This window comes from Gastrolobium bilobum, unplaced genomic scaffold (assembly GCF_033153095.1).
Source record: "Gastrolobium bilobum isolate Gb01-03AN ecotype WA unplaced genomic scaffold, APGP_CSIRO_Gbil_v1 utg21268, whole genome shotgun sequence".
Classification (NCBI taxonomy): Eukaryota; Viridiplantae; Streptophyta; class Magnoliopsida; order Fabales; family Fabaceae; genus Gastrolobium; species Gastrolobium bilobum.
Window position 1 is genome coordinate 1 of NW_026899168.1, and position 16,637 is coordinate 16,637.

The 16,637-nt window shown below is 34.0% G+C and overlaps 2 protein-coding genes across 2 annotated transcripts; one reads left to right on the forward strand and one right to left on the reverse strand.

Annotated features, from left to right (window-relative positions):
• Positions 1 to 4,505: 4,505 nt before the first annotated feature.
• On the forward strand, positions 4,506 to 5,938 carry LOC133287953 (uncharacterized). The gene is made up of 2 exons (XM_061485651.1): positions 4,506 to 4,574; positions 4,687 to 5,938. Exon 2 carries the CDS (start codon positions 4,744 to 4,746, stop codon positions 5,509 to 5,511), a length of 768 nt encoding a protein of 255 aa, XP_061341635.1. The 5' UTR covers positions 4,506 to 4,574; positions 4,687 to 4,743; the 3' UTR covers positions 5,512 to 5,938.
• Positions 5,939 to 12,717: 6,779 nt separating this feature from the next.
• Positions 12,718 to 13,413, reverse strand: LOC133287952 (vacuolar iron transporter homolog 2-like). The gene has a single exon (XM_061485650.1). It carries the CDS (start codon positions 13,375 to 13,377, stop codon positions 12,718 to 12,720), a length of 660 nt encoding a protein of 219 aa, XP_061341634.1. The 5' UTR covers positions 13,378 to 13,413.
• Between the last annotated feature and the right edge of the window lie 3,224 nt (positions 13,414 to 16,637).

The window sequence follows — 16,637 nt, forward strand, 5'->3', positions numbered from 1 at the left end:
ACTCGGTCTCATTATCCCTTACAAATGCATGTTCCTTCTAAACCATTTGCCATTATCCACAGTGATGTGTGGGGACCTGCAACTGTTAAAAGCCTTACGGGTGCTCGTTGGTTTGTCACATTTATTGATGATCATACTCGAATGACATGGGTGTACCTATTAGCCAATAAATCTGAAGTCACATCCACCTTTAAAGTCTTTCACAAAATGATCCTTGCCCAATTTCAAACCCAAATCCTTACCCTTAGATCTGACAATGCACGTGATTATTTTAACTTGGACCTTTCAGCTTACCTAAAAGACCATGGCATCATCCACCAGAGCTCTTGTGTCAATACCCCACAACAAAATGGTGTATCTGAGAGAAAAAATCGCCATTTACTTGAAGTACTCTTTGCCTCAAATACATCCAAAAATTATTGGGGGAAGCTATTCTTACAGCCACTTACCTTATCAACCGCATGCCATCTCGGGTATTACACTTCTCCTCACCTTACCAAACACTCCTCACTGCATTCCCTTCATTGACCTTAACCCCAAATCTCCCACCAAAAATTTTTGGTTGCACCGTGTTCATTCATAACTCTCAAGGTGGTAAATTGGATCCTCGGGCTCTTAAGGGCATCTTTCTTGGCTATTCCCCTACTCAGAAGGGGTATAAATGCTTCAGTCCAGCCACACATCGATTCTACATTACTAAAGATGTCACCTTTTTTGAACATCAGCCTTATTTTTCCCAAACCGCCATTCAGGGGGAGATCCCTAATTCCAAGGAATGGTTGTTTGTGACTAATACTCCAGAAAACTCTGCTTCAACAGCCCCTACACCGGTCTTAGGTGAATCTCAGGAAAATGACACTTCATCTAATGGCTTATCCTCTTCCGGCCCGCTCCAGAAACCGCCTGAACAGCAGCCCCTGCAAGTCTACACGCGACGGCCCAAATACAGAACAGCTTCTGAGATGCTTGAACATGTTGACAAACAGATTACCTTGGCTCCTGGTCCAACTGAAGAAACCATTAGTCCTGCACTTGACCAAACTGAATCCTTGCTGCCAAGTTCTGATGATGCTCTGCACATGCCAATTGCACTTCGTAAGGGGGTAAGGACATGTACAAGTCATTCCATCTGTAATTTTATATCCTATGCTAATCTTTCCTCCAGGATGCAGCATCTAGTCAAGAACATTGACAAGGAAACCATTCCTACATCCTACTTTGAGGCATCTAAGACTACTGAATGGTGTTCTGCTATCCAGGATGAATTGCATGCACTCAAAAAAAATGGCACTTGGGAGATAGTTACCTTACCACAAGGAAAATCAGTGGTTGGCTGTAAGTGGATTTTTACCATCAAATATAATGAAGATGGGAGTATTAATCGCCATAAAGCAAGACTTGTGGCCAAAGGATTCACTCAGACACAGGGCATTGATTACCAGGAAACCTTTGCTCCAGTAGCAAAATTTAATTCAATTAAAATTCTTTTGTCCATTGCTGCTTGCCTAGATTGGCCCCTTTGGCAAATGGATGTGAAGAATGCATTCTTAAATGGTGACTTAGAAGAAGAGGTTTACATGGAAATTCCCCAAGGAGTGGAAGATGGTCAAGGATCTCGAAAGGTATGTAGATTATTAAAATCCCTTTATGGTTTGAAGCAATCTCCAAGGGCTTGGTTTGATAAGTTTACTGCAGTTGTCAAAAATCAAGGGTACTCCCAATGTCAAACTGATCATACTATGTTTGTTAAAACTGCACCTCATCAGAAAATTACAATATTAATTGTCTATGTTGATGATATTGTGATTACTGGTAATTGGGAGGATGAGATAAAGCAATTAAAGGAGACGTTAGCTCACAAATTTGAGGTCAAGGACCTTGGAAAATTACGATATTTTCTTGGAATGGAAGTGGCAAGAACTAAGGAAGGAATTTCAGTTTCTCAAAGAAAATATACTCTTGATCTGCTGAATGAAACAGGGATGTTGGGATGTAAACCTTCTGATACACCAATGGAGGCGAACTACAAGATAGGACTCAAACAAGAATGTGCTTCGGTAGACACTGAGAGATATCAAAGACTAGTTGGAAAACTCATTTATTTAGCCCACACTAGGCCTGATATTAGTTTCCCTGTGAGTGTGGTCAGTCAATTTATGAACAGCCCAAATGAAGAGCACTTGGAAGCCGTCTACAGAATCCTACGATACTTAAAGATGACTCCTGGTAAAGGATTGTTCTTCAAGAAAAATTCCAGCCGTGATATTGTGATTTACACGGACGCTGATTGGGCAGGATCCATTATCGATCGAAGATCAACCACAGGCTATTGCTCATATGTGTGGGGAAATTTGGTCACTTGGAGGAGTAAAAAACAGTCTGTGGTAGCCAGAAGCAGTGCTGAAGCCGAATACAGGGCATTGTCCTTAGGCACTTGTGAGGGAATGTGGATTTTAAGAGTCCTAAAGGAGCTACACCTCGAATACAAGGATCCTATGAAGATTTTCTGTGATAACATGGCCACCATTGGAATTGTCAATAATCCAATCCATCATGACCGTACCAAGCATGTTGAACTTGATAGAAATTTCATCAAGGAAAAAATTGATGCAAATATTATTGATCTAAGTCACATTTCCACAGGGTCCCAGATTGCTGATATCTTAACCAAGTCTTTATCAAGAATTAAATTTGAAGGACTAATTTCCAAGCTGGGAATGCTGGACATCTACCACCCAACTTGAGGGGGAGTGTTGCAATCCCTAGTTTTCAGCATCTAGAATGTTTTATTTTTCCTCCTTAATCTTAGGAGTTTGTTTCGTTATTTGTTATTTAAATTCCTAGGATTAGTTTGTTTCTGATATTTTTCTTGTTTAGTTAAAATAGGATTCAGTTTTCTAGTTTTATCTCTTTCCCTGATTATAGGGATTTGTTGCACTGGAATATTTCTGGTGTCTATTTATTGTACGTTTTTTTTTTCTTTTAGTTTTAATGGAAAAACTGGTTCCATCATTCAAACTTTCTATAAGTAGTGTAGCTGACTAGCTACCCAAGCTTTTCAGCATTCCTGGTAGTTGAAGATCTGGGACTATCTACCCCCCCTGATTGCTTGCCTTTCTTGAAGAATGATTTGGTGGGAGTTAGTTTCCCGCGCCAGTGCTGTAGCTTATACTGTTGCTGTAATCTTCTTGTTGTATCTGTCTTATTTTCACTATGTTATCCAAAAAAAATGTTACAAAATAAAAGAACAGGAACAGTACAGGGCATAAAGGAAAACAGCACCAAACAGTATAATAAGAGAGTCAGCAGTAACGCATCGTAAGTACTCGAATACCCCCCCTGCAAACTAAGGTCTTTGGATCAGAGTAACATGATATAAATTAGGTGGAAGAACGATTGCAGAATACCTTCTTTGGGCCAAGTCCTTCGCTGATGGTCCAGTACTATCCTAGAATCTTATGAGAAAATGAGAGAAAGTGGAAGAGAGGAGAGGGGGAGAGAGAGAGAGAGAGAGAGAGAATGAACATTTTCTGAATCTATTATTATGTGTCCGTTAAAGATACAAAAGAAGACTGGATGCTATATCTTTTTAGACCTCAGCAACAGCTAGCTTGCTAAACAAGCTTATTGAAATCATGTTAGTTATGCTTACTCAGCATAGCTAACTAACTTACAATTAATTAGATACAATAAATTGACATAAATAAAAGAACAGGAACAGTACAAAACATAAAGGAACAGTATAATAAGAGAGTTAGAAGCAACGTATCTGAAGTAATCCAATACAGCCGATTCCACTAAAACGAGTAGGGGACTGTGATTTGGTTTGCAGCTCCTACTGAAAACCATAAAATTGTGTGGTCCTATGCATAAAATTGTGTGGTCTTATTGTTTTCATTATGCTTAAATTTTGTATTTGATCAATTTGAAAGGGAGTCGCCAAGTCGGTCTGTAGGAAAAGGCTACTCCAAAGGTGAACTTGTCTCTAATTGGGCCAGTAGGAGTGGATTTACCCTTAAATCATTTATTGGGTTAAAATCACGATGTATTTTAGTTTAAATTAATGGTGGATAACCCTTACTCACTTTAGAGACAAGCTCACTTTAAGGAGTCTTTTCCTAGTATGTGTACATATTTCCTACTAGTTGAATGCTTGTGTTTAGCTTGTAAGCTTCAGATTGAGCTAGATCCTTTTGTGTGTCCATATCATAATCTCTTTCAAATTCTGAGGTAATGTTGTGAGTATGGCTTTGTTAGTTTAATGATGTGTATAGCAAAGAAACCCAAGTTTCTGATATTTATGCTTTTAATAAACTTTTGTGTTCTATTTCTTTGACTTCGAAAAAAATATGGGTTTGTCACTTCTAATATTCCTTACATTTTGGGTAATACAATGGTCAGTTAAGTGTGATAAATGCAAGAGAATAACTGTTAGTTTGCATTGGTTATTGTTTTTTTTGCAAATGGCTCGGTAATGCATGCAATATCTTGCTTTCTTCTAGGACTTGGTTCAAAGTGACAGGGATGATCCTAGCCTACCTCTGGTTACTGCTCCTTTCGGGCATGCTTCCCAGGTATATACTCATTGATAATTGAAAAATGCTGCTATCCTTTTAACTTCTGCTCATTTTATATTCTCTGCTACATGTTTGACATTTTGCTTTTTCGTTGAATATTGTGTTGCAGGAAATTGTAAACTTACTGCTCTGTGGGCAGGCTGTCCCTAATGTGTTTGATGGGAGGATGGATTTAGGAGGGGGAATGTTTCTGAAAGGTATATCCCAATATGTGGAAGTTGGATTTCTCACGCTGCTAGAATCCCTGAATTTCTGCAAGGTTGGTCAGTATTTGAAACGCCCAAATTGGCCTATATGGGTTGTTGGCAGTGAATCCCATTACACAGTACTGTTTGCTCTTGATACCAGTGTTCAAAATGAAAATGAACTGGAAGAAAGGGAATCACAGATTCGGAAAGCTTTTGATGCCCAAGATCAGAGCGGAGGTGGTGGTTTCATTAGTGTGGAAGGGTTCCATCAAGTTCTCAGAGAAACAAATATCAAACTTCCACAAGAGAAGCTTGAACACCTTTGCAGTACAGGCTTCATTGTATGGAGTGAGTTCTGGCAAGTCATTTTGGATCTAGACAAGAGCTCGGGAGGTTTGAAGGATTCATCGGGATTGATGGGTAAGAAGGTCTTTGATCTGTACCATTTCAATGGGATTGCTAAATCAGACCTGAATGGTAGTCAAGTAAATTCTAGGGGTGAAACTCCACTACAAAGACCCAGGCTCACAAAATTGAGAGTTTCAGTTCCCCCAAGGTGGACACCTGAGGAATTTATGGCAGATGTGACAGTTTCCACTGCTTCTAGTGCAAATGAATCTACTGGAAAGGATGCCGAAGTTTCTAAACCTGAGCCTTCTCAGCATGCACCTTTGGTAGACTGTGTAAGGACACGATGGCCCCGTGCTGTCTGCAGCTGGTCAGGGGATCCTCCTAGTATAGTCTGAGAGATTTACGGTGAGTCGTTTGTTGTAGAATTTGTGGATGTAACAGGTAAAGAACAATTGGTTCAGCAATGCCAAAAGAAAGAAGAGTTGAAGTTTTCAAGTTTTACTTTGATGTTGTACTTCAGGGCACATGTATGGGGGTCATGAATCCAAATTTTCTCCAATATGTGCAGAGCCGTTTTATAATGTGAAGGAATGGATCTTGTAACATTCTCTTCGATTTTGTCATGTCATTCAAAAGGTTACAAGGAAGAGCGATGTTATACTTGTTGTCAAGCCAACTTGTAAAATCTATTTAAATGTGCTATTGTCATCGATTAGAAAGATTTTAGTTACTGGTGGGTTATTAATAAGTGTCTGTTGCTTTTGAGATTGTATTGTGATCGGGTTCTGAATATGGAAAATTGAATATTTGTAATAATATTATCACACCTTTTGCTGTGGCACATTGTCTCTCTTTTTACTGATGTTCCTGCATCCTTGTTTTATCAGTGCTAATGACAAACAAACATCATAGAACAGGGTCTGCATGATTGTTAAAAAAAAAAAGAAAAAAAGAAAAAATGGTAGCACATTTATGCAGAATTGTTAATATTTTCCATGTCTTGCCGTTGCTTTATCTGTTTCCCGTGGTTTATTCTACTTGTCATGCATGGCGCAATTATGCTTTGCTGCCAGTGCGCCACTCAGTTATTTTCTGGTAACAGGATGATCATCTGAATAAGGATAGCCAAGTCCTAGGTGAAATTTCTGCGATAAGATTCTCTGATATGGAGGTTAGATTGCTCTTCTAGGGATTATTAAACTTTCATAAATACAAAATAAATTGATTTTTTTTCCCTTCCCTAAAGGCACATTTTGAAACCAACGGACAATGCAAAGAAATTGTCCAAGTGTTAGTGTTGTGCGTTGAAAAAGACAAAGTTGCATTCTACATATGGGAAAACTAGTCTATGTTATAGGTGACTAGTATTTCATATTATAGACTCAAAGGATACGAGGCTTATTTATTTATTTATTTATTTTAAAAGAGTGGGCTACATATATTTTATGTCTATAACATGATATACTAGTTTCTTACAACATGAGATTAGTATTTCCTTTCTACATGTTAGCCAGAAGGTGTAGTGATATGATATGTCTTTTGATTTAAGGGAGTGACAAGGGAGATAGAAGGTGTAGTGATATGATATGTCTTTTGATTTAAGGGAGTGACAAGGGAGATAAAAGTTGAAGGAGAAAGAATGAGACATTAATATTACTGTTATCCTAAGTTAGTTGAGTTCGATCCGTTTATGAATTGAAATAAAAAATAAGACAAGATTGAAGAATAAATAAATAAATAAATAAATAAATAAATAAATATCTAGAACATAAATATAGGAAAGTAAGATTAAAATGGATGATCTAGAACATAAGAAAAGTTTACCTCTTCACTATATATTGTTGTGTCTCGGAGCCCGACTCTCTTTAGCCTAGTCTTGTGATTGTGTCTTTAGGCCGGCTTGCGGAAGCGTTAGTGAACATTAAATTGAAAAACAAACAATTAGAGACAAGGAGAACAGAGAACACCAAAATTTTTAACATAGAAAACCTTTTCGATGTGAAGAGTAAAAACAAAGATTTATAAAACTTTCACTATGAATAATGAGATTTACAAAAGATTCTCTCTAGCTCACTAACCAGAGGACTTCACCCTCTAAAGGATGGATCTACACACAAGTGTTTCTGTATGTAAAGGGGATGAGAATCTTACTCTACAGACTATTCTTTTATTTTCTTTTTTCCAGCAATGGCATTGGTTTTCTTTCTCAGAGATCTTCGTCTGACTTGTGCTTTTTCCTGCGCGTTTCTCTTCATGTTTTTTTTTTCTTTTTTCTCTCTTTGCGTACTTTGATGGCTTAACATCTAAATATCTCTTATAAATAAGAGATCAGGGCAACCATTAATTTGAGCCAGGTCCATCACGAGCCACAGACCCAACATATATTGATAACTTTTATTCAATCTTTCACAAGACTTTGTCATTAGGACGATATCAAGTGCCATCTTAGATCTCGAGTCAATTTATAAATCCTACAAATATCATTTACTGTCATTCAAGGTATGTATAAGTTCAACTTCTGAGTTATTTCATAAACCCTACAAGTATTGGTTATTGTTAGTCAAGATACACATTAGGGGAACTAGACATCACTTGTATTTGACTACAATATAGAAACAATACTTCTGACAATTGATTGATGGTGCCTACTCATGTTAGATAAGAAAATCATTTAAAAGCTTGTTTGGTGTGATATTTAAGGTCTGATAGTATTAGTTTATACTATATGTTATGACATTTTTAGTTGTTTGGTGTGATCGTTGTATAGTATAATAAACTTATACAACAGAATCTCTTATTAATTAAAATGATATATAACTTAATCAGGCATAACCGGGTGAGATTATGTCTAATAAAGGGTTGATGTATTAGGTTCCCATTTTTCTCTTTTCCATTGTAACCCTTCCCTATTGAACGACAAACCCCAGCATTTTCCAAGCCTATTAACGAAGTAAACTTCTTCCCCATTTGGTTACCTAGGAAACGAAGGAAAATATCCTTCTATTAAGAAATACAAAAACAGAAAAAAAAAATATGACCTAAATTCAAAATCTTTTTTTTTTCACTAAATAATGAACAAAACCCAGAAAAATTAGAACTTTAAATAGAGGATCAATAAAAGTACACATAGGAACACTGATTTTCTCAAAAATCAAACAACAGTTCCGCATTAGAAGACAATCGCGGTGAGGTGATTTTGAGATTCTAAAGTTGAAAGAAACCTAGAAAAATAATTGAAAGAGTTCGGTTAAATATTTTCAAGAATATATATATATTTTTGTAAGATGATATATTATAAGGGTTTATGTTTTTTTATGTCACATAAGAAAACATATCTCCAACTATAGATACAATTTTCAATGTGGGATCCACTTGTAATTAACAAAGAAAAAAGAAAAAAGCTGTTTTGAAACTATTCATGTGTCTGTAGGAAAATTTGGTCTCTTATGTAACATAAGAAAATATAAACCCATATTATAATGGGTTTTATAAGAGTTATGTTGTTGGAAAAGTGATTGTGTAATGTTATAGAGATTCGTTTTGAGTGCCGTAATTTCTTTTTTTTTCTTTTTTCTTCAAAAAATGTGGACCTCACAAAATGTTGTGTGTGTAGGAAAGTTTGTTGTGTCATGTTAAATGTCAAATGCAAACCCCTATTATAATTAGTAATATTTAAATAAAGGAATAAAAAACTGCATATTGAATTTATAAAGTGTAAAGACAAAAATATAAAGTGTAAGAAGTTTGAAATAAAATAATTTTGTGGGATAGTAGTCATGAATTTTTTTTAAACATTGAAGATTTTTTATTTCTAACAAAATTAATATATTTTGGACATTCTGATCGATAGATTTTTATAAAAATTAATATCATAATATATATTATTAAAGGGTATATTTGTCAAAAATTATTTATTTTTATACTATCTAGTATTATACAATATATTATCAAATACTATATAGTATTATCTTATTTATATAATTAGGTCTTATATACTATCAATTTATGCCTTATCGTATTCTACACACCAAACATGTCCTAAGTATATTATAATACGATTTGGGCTTTTTACATGACTCACTTCCACTACATGATATTATTCTAAATAATTGTTAGATAGGTGCCTAACCACGTTAGATAAGCAAATCATTTAGTGTATTCTGGATTAGCAGTTTGGGCCCTTTACATCTTTCATAGTTCCTCTATAAGACAAAATGTCTGCACTGTTGGGTATGGTTCACTTATTGTATTTTATTTTTCTACGGATACACATGACAATCTCTTTTCCCTTATATTATTGTCAAATGGGTCCAAGAGAAGTTAGTGGCGGGAGACAACCACCAATAAACTAAGTTAGGTCAATTGCATCAAGTGGATTTGGTACCATTTCACATCTCAAAATCTTAAAACATTGGGTTGATTAGTCTTTTTATTTATATGCATTTCACTTTACCAATCAATGTGGGATCACACTTGAAAATCCAATATGCACCACAATATTCCCATAATTCTCCCGTACACTGCCATCCACTGCTCTCCCATGATTCACACTACCTCACTTGTAGTAACCATTCGTTTTATTAATTACATGCACCATACATCTTCTAGAATGTTCTCTACAAGTGCCTATGCGTATAGGAATCATGTCATTAGGTATGGATCTTCTCCCTTTTCTATTACACCATCTCTTATAAATAATGACTGAGCATAAGAGTTTTTGCAAGTGAACCACCACCTTTTGTTCCACTCAAAACATGGAGATCCAATCCTTCATGTACCCTAGACAATCACCAAAGAAAGAACGATTTCAAGTAACCACCCAATCTTTCTTTATTAGACTGAACAAAGTGTTTTGGAGAAAAAAAATTTTTATGCAATACAATTTAACGTGTATAACCTTAATTATAATATTAAACATATAGTCAAAGTAAGAGACATTAATATACCACGTAACTACCGATTCAATAGTATACAAGTAATGTATCAAAAAAAAAAAGGCAAAAAAATTAATTTATTGCTTTTTTAATAAAAAATTACGAATAAGTAGTCGTTTTGAAATTAATTATGAAAATATAGCAGTTAAACACGCCCCATAGGGACGTGACCGGTTGGAGAGAGACACGCCCAATGTTGGGCGTGACCGAGGAGAGAGACACGCCCAATGTTGGGCGTGTTTCACCAGGTGCTGCCACGTGGCACAAAAGTCAACAGTTTGACCGTAAAACTTTGGAAGTCTATAACTTTTGACTCGGGTATTCGAATTAGGTAATTTTTTTTTAAATCCACATAACTTTTCGAGATTTACGTAATGACACCTCATTTGGCATATTTTGTCTCTAAAAAAAAATTGAATTTACAATAATGATACCATAAGAACGTTTAAACAAAAATTAATGGACAGAAAACCACTGTTATGATTAGAAACATTCATAATAAAGATCCTTATGATTATGGTAAGTTATGATAAGGTTAATTATGTATGTTATTGAGATATATATTAAAATTTTGAATGAAGAATTTTATGAAATTTATAATTAATAAAAGTTAACATCTGTCGGTGACAGAATGTCGAATAATTTATATTAAAAAGTTAAGTGAGTGCTTTTCGTTTTATTTTGATTTTTAAGTTTTTGTTCATGATTATAAAAATGTTAGATTATTTTTAGTAATAATTATTTGGTAACAAAGTCATGTATGTCATTTTTAATAATTATGGTATCATTGTTGTAAATTCAAATTTTTTTGTGAGAGACAAAATAGGTCAAATTAGGTGTCATTACGTAGATCTCGAAAAGTTATGTGGAATCAAATTTTTTTTACCTAATTCGGATACCGAGTCAAAAGTTATGGACTTCCAAAGTTTTACGGTCAAATTATTGACTTTTGTGACACGTGGCAGCACCTGGTGAAACACGCCCAACATTGGACGTGTCTCTCTTCTCGGTCATGCCCAACATTGGGCGTGTCTCTCTCCTTGGTCACGCCCAATGTTGGGCGTGTCTCTCTCCAACTTGGTCACGCCCCATGTGGGCGTGAGTCACGCTTAGGTCACGCCCAACATTGGGCGTGTCTCTCTCCAACCGGTCACGCCCCTATGGGGTGTGTTTGACTGTTATATTTTCGTAATTAATTTTAAAAAGACTACTTATTCGTATTTTTTTATTAAAAAAGCAATAAATAAATTTTTTTGCACAAAAAAAAAAAATAGTATACAAGTAATTTTTCAAACTTAACGGTACTTGAGAATTGTTCTTCCAAAAAGTCAATTCAGAATTGCACAAGACCAAACGCTTCAACGAGTGAAAGCATTTCCTGTAAAGCGAATCCCATAAAAGTGGGATAAATAAGGCTATGAATTTTTTTTTTTTTTTTTGAGTTACCTAATCCTAATTATTTTTTTGAGGTGAGTTGGTTCCTTCTGGTATTTCCATAAACTTCGGCTCTATGCGGCTATAAGACTAATCCTAAATATGAAGCGGATGATAAAGATATTTAAACTCTTTTCAAAAGTTACAAACTCTTTCGATCTTATATAAGTAGAAACAAATATGACACATCAATGATATTATGCATTCGTAGTGTTTTTCATTTTCCTTCTTAACAGTAATGTCTATCTTTTCTTTATTATTATTTTTTTTTTTGTATGATGACTAAAATCATTTTCACGAAGGTTGAGTATAAAATTAGTTTCTATGCCAAATGGCTGAGTATAAAAGTTGGAAGTTTCAAATTTCGGGCAAATGAAATTTAGGAGATAGAATTAGGTTATTTGTCTATTGTAGCCTCCAATTAAATTAAAAGAAAAAACGTGTTTACTTAGGATTCCCAAGGGAGAGTACAAAAAAGGAATTGATCATTTGGTTTCTATCCTCTTCTTTTAAAAATAGAAAATGATTCTTTTATTGGAAAAAAGAAATAAAAACACAAATAACTTGCTAAAAAATTGGTGAACCTCCACCTCAATAATAGTGGATCCTTTTTAATAAATTTTTTGGCTCTTTCTTTGTTCTTTTAACTTGATATTGTTTTTGCCCTATCTTTGAGTGCAATTTTCTCTATCCAATAACACAACATAATTCAATTATGGTTATATCTCCACTCAGCTCATCAAATGAAAAACTCCAAATTTACAAAAAAAAAAAAAAAACTCCAAGCTTTATTAATTATCATACATAAATAGCACTGAATGTATTCAAATTACAAAAGGCTTTGAAACACCTTACCCTCTTCTTATGCAAATCACCAAAACAACTTTCTTATACTTATGTCTCATCTCATCATTTCTTATAAGAAGAAAAAAATGAGGGACTTGAGGAAGAGAAGGTAGAAACTACATGAGTTTAATGTTTTTGCTTTTGGAAAAAATTCTTTGCCTCACTTACATAAAAATGAGTGGATCCTGTTAATGTTTTCTTTCTTTTCTCTTTATAATAGAACCCACTTATTTTTATATGAATGTGGCAGGGAAATATTTTCTGCTAGAAAAATAAAAACATTTTCCCCAAAGTATATATAAGTTACCAAAAGAAAAATATTATATATAGATTAGCTGCATAAGTATCATGGCACTCATGCATAACACACTTTACAAAAGGAACTAACTAAAGTCCACTTGACCCAAGCAACTTGGTTAGCCCAAAAGTAATAGCCATAGCCACCAAACCCCCAAGCAAGACCCTTAAAGAAGACCTCAAAACTGGTGCCTTACCAAGCACTGCACCTAACCAACCAAAGACCACCAAAGCAAAGCTCACTGCAGCCACAACCACTCCAAGTCTCACCTTATATTCCCTTACAAAAGATGCTGCAAGCAATGGCACCATTGCACCAACAGAAAAGGCTAAAGCTGATGCTGCTGCTGCTTGTAAAGGGTTTGGCAAATTTTCATTCTCTTCAGCATCTTCTTGTTCTCTTCCTCTCCTTTCCTTATCTCTTTTTCTTTGAGCAACCTCTATGTCCAACTGTGAGTACACAGATACAAACTCACCTATGGCCATGCTACAAGCCCCTGCTACCAACCCTGCAAACCCTGATAGTATCATGGCCTTAATGTCTTGTTTGACTGCTCCAACACCCATCATTAGAGATGCTGTTGAGACCAACCCATCATTGGCTCCCAAAACAGCAGCACGTAGCCATTGAGATCTTTTTGAGTAGTCAAAGTCCTTGGTTTCAATCTCTAGAGTTGTTGCTTGTTGCTCAAGGTCATTATTTGGAAGGTCAAGTTTTGCTTGGTTAAGGGGTGTTTGATTTGATGCCATGAGAAAGAGTTAGCTACTTGAGGAAAAGATAATCGATAAAGGATGATAAAGAAGAAAGAAGAAGAAGAGGGTATGGAGAAAGTGTGGAGGACACACGCTACCAAGAAGGGTATTTATGGATGAAAGTTGCCTATGTTGGAGGCAAAAGTGGGGCAACCCCACTAATTAAAAGACAAAAGATATTATCTTCAGTAACAGTTATACAGAAATTTGTATATTGGGCCTTAAAGTATTGTAAATTTTGCCTCACTTATTAAAGAATGTATGAAAAAGAGGGGAATGATTGAAAGGAAGTTTACTCAAATTGTAACATAATAAAAGAATATATAGGACTAAGTGTCCTTTGAGAGATTATTTACTGCAACCAAACTTTGTGTTTTGCAAATTATTGAGCCTTTGCCCTTATAAAAATTTAGAAAACTTAGTCTGTGAACATGATGAAATATGAGCAAGAGAGGTTAATTGTTGTTATTATTATACTTTATATGTACATTCCTTCTCTTATACTATACTCTACTAAAATTTGGGGTATGCAATTTATTAGAGGAAAAAAACATTAACAAACTAAAACAGCATAAAACAGTACTTAGGAGTCTCACTTTTAAAGGAAATCTTGCAGATCAGCAGATATGATGTCATTTTTCAGAAATAAAAGCATCTGAAAGTTGGAAAAGAAAACAGAAACACTATTTCTATTTTGTTTAAACCAGTGACACCCACTTAATTAATGTTAACAAAGATCTTAACAACAGTATATTTAGCAGACAATTCTAATCAAGTTGCAGAAAAAAAATATTTATGAAATGTAATATCATCATTGCCTTTGTTCATAGAAAAAGATCACCTCTTTTATAAAGTTCCAAATCACATAAGAGGAGACACTTTATCAGATAAGAAGCTTCACCAACCAACAGTGTATATATATGATTGAATCACAGAAATACTTAAGTTTAGGATAAGGGTATTGATTTATTTGGAGGGAGGATAAAGAAAACAAAGTGAATTTTTGAATGGAAGCCCAAAAAATTGAAGGTTTTGATAAGCACATATGTTGTATGCTATAACAGGAATGAATAGTACAAAGAACACCGCCTCGCCATTCATTATCTATTTTATCCTGAAAAGAAGTGATCCAAATGAGAAATAAACTTCTGGCGGTTACACATTACATGAAGCTCATCATGACATGAGTCATAAATATGGCATGACTCAAACAAGGACAAAGGTGTTGATAACCCACATACGTAGTAAAGGCTTTCTTTTACATGCGAAAATAAGGAGGCAAAGTATATTATATTGAGAGATCTTGTTTCTTTTAGTTACAGCAGAGAGAATTTCGTGTTACATTTGGAAACTTTGGAAATTCATGTGATTCTGAATTTGAGCTGAATGTCATGGCAGTGTTTGTTCCTATTAGGATACGTGGGTCGGTTGATAACTCTAAATCATAAGCACATAAATTTGGGAGTGTAACATGCAAGCTATAGCCTATAGCCTATGTTTATCTTGAGTAATTTAGTTAAATGTAATTCTCCCTTTAAAATAACAAACAATAATAAAATGTAACATGGTATATAGGGGTGGTAAACAAATCAGGGGCCTTACGGGGGCCTTCGGCTCGGCTCGTAAAAGCCTGAACCTACATGTCTGAAATTGGTTATTGGAATAAGGCTTGAACTTGTATAAAAGCTCGTTTAATAAAAGGGTCTGAGTCTCCAATTCAAAAGCACGGCCTTGGAGCCTCTCAGGCCAACTTAGTATATTAATTTTTATTTTTATTTTATAATTTTATACTACTTGTAATAGCCCATTCTCTCTCCTCAATCCATTTCACCCCATTTTGTTGGTTAAACAGATTTTTTGAATAATTTTGTTCTATATTATGTTGTTTGGATATACATTGAATTTATGAATATTTATGGAATTACTAGTGCTGTTGATTGTATATTCTGTTTGGATAAATTTTTGTTGTCTTAATTTTTTTTAAACAGGCTAACAGGTCAAATCAGGCTTTTATTTTTTTGTAAATAAGACCGGCCACAGGCCGATAATTATATTCGTAACAGGTAACAGGCTAGGTCTGACTGACACATTTAAACGCAGGCTTAGTCTTTTAAGACCAAAGCTCGGCTCGGCTCAGCCCGTCAACACTCCTAATCGTATATTAGGCATTTGGTTTTGATCAGCTTAATACTATACGTTATACTCATTATTCACAATAATTATTATTATTGTTATTATTTTTGGTTGAAACTCATTAATCACATTATTCACAATTAAGAAGCACGTTTAAACAGTGTAAATGAGGCATGTGAAGTCAGACTTTAAATGTTTATATAAAATATTTTAAACCTGATTTAACTTATTTACTTGATAGAAAGTAAATTATAATTTTGACTTGACTTATTTAAAAAAAATACAAGTTTGACCTATCCTATCAAACTTACCAAACCTTCAAAAATAGCACATTACACTATGTAAATCATAAGTTACCAATTAAACCATATTCTATTTACCAAATTGTTTAAATAATTTACATAGGTTCCACCCATTTAGTAAATCATTTTTATAACCTCCAAAAAAAAAAGTAAATCATTTTTATTTAACATGTGTATATTTACTCCTTATTTATTAAAGATTGAAAATAAATTATTATTTTAGTTCTTTAAGAAAATTGGAAAAATAAAAAATTAGAAAACTTTCGGCCCTGTTTTAAGGATATTTAAAATTTTACTAATTCAGTCAAAATCAATAAAAAATTAAAATCATTTGAATTGTATTGGATTTTTGTTATAAAATAAATTTTGAAAATATATTTACACTCACGCTCAGTATGAAATAGTTTAACAAATTTTATTTCATAATATTCTATTTATTTAAATTTTTTATAATACTTAAAAAAATAAAGCTTAACTTTCTCTCTTACGTTAAATATATATATACAATTGATACTTAAGTTATACTGATATTCAAAAGTCAAATTTATATTTTAGTGTATTATAAAGTTATTTAAATTCATATTTATTACATTTTAATATTTAAATTTATATTTAATATATTTAAAAATCATATTTATATATGAAAAAATTTAGTCATTTATAACTTTGTATTGTAGTATTTTTATTTTTATTATCTTATTAAAAAATAAAGATCAAATTTGAATGCTTAAAGGCCAGACCTTTCAAAATAGGTCCGTGACCTTATTTTTAAAAAGATATTTTAATGAGCCTAAACCTCTATTTTTTTAAAATATATTAGAC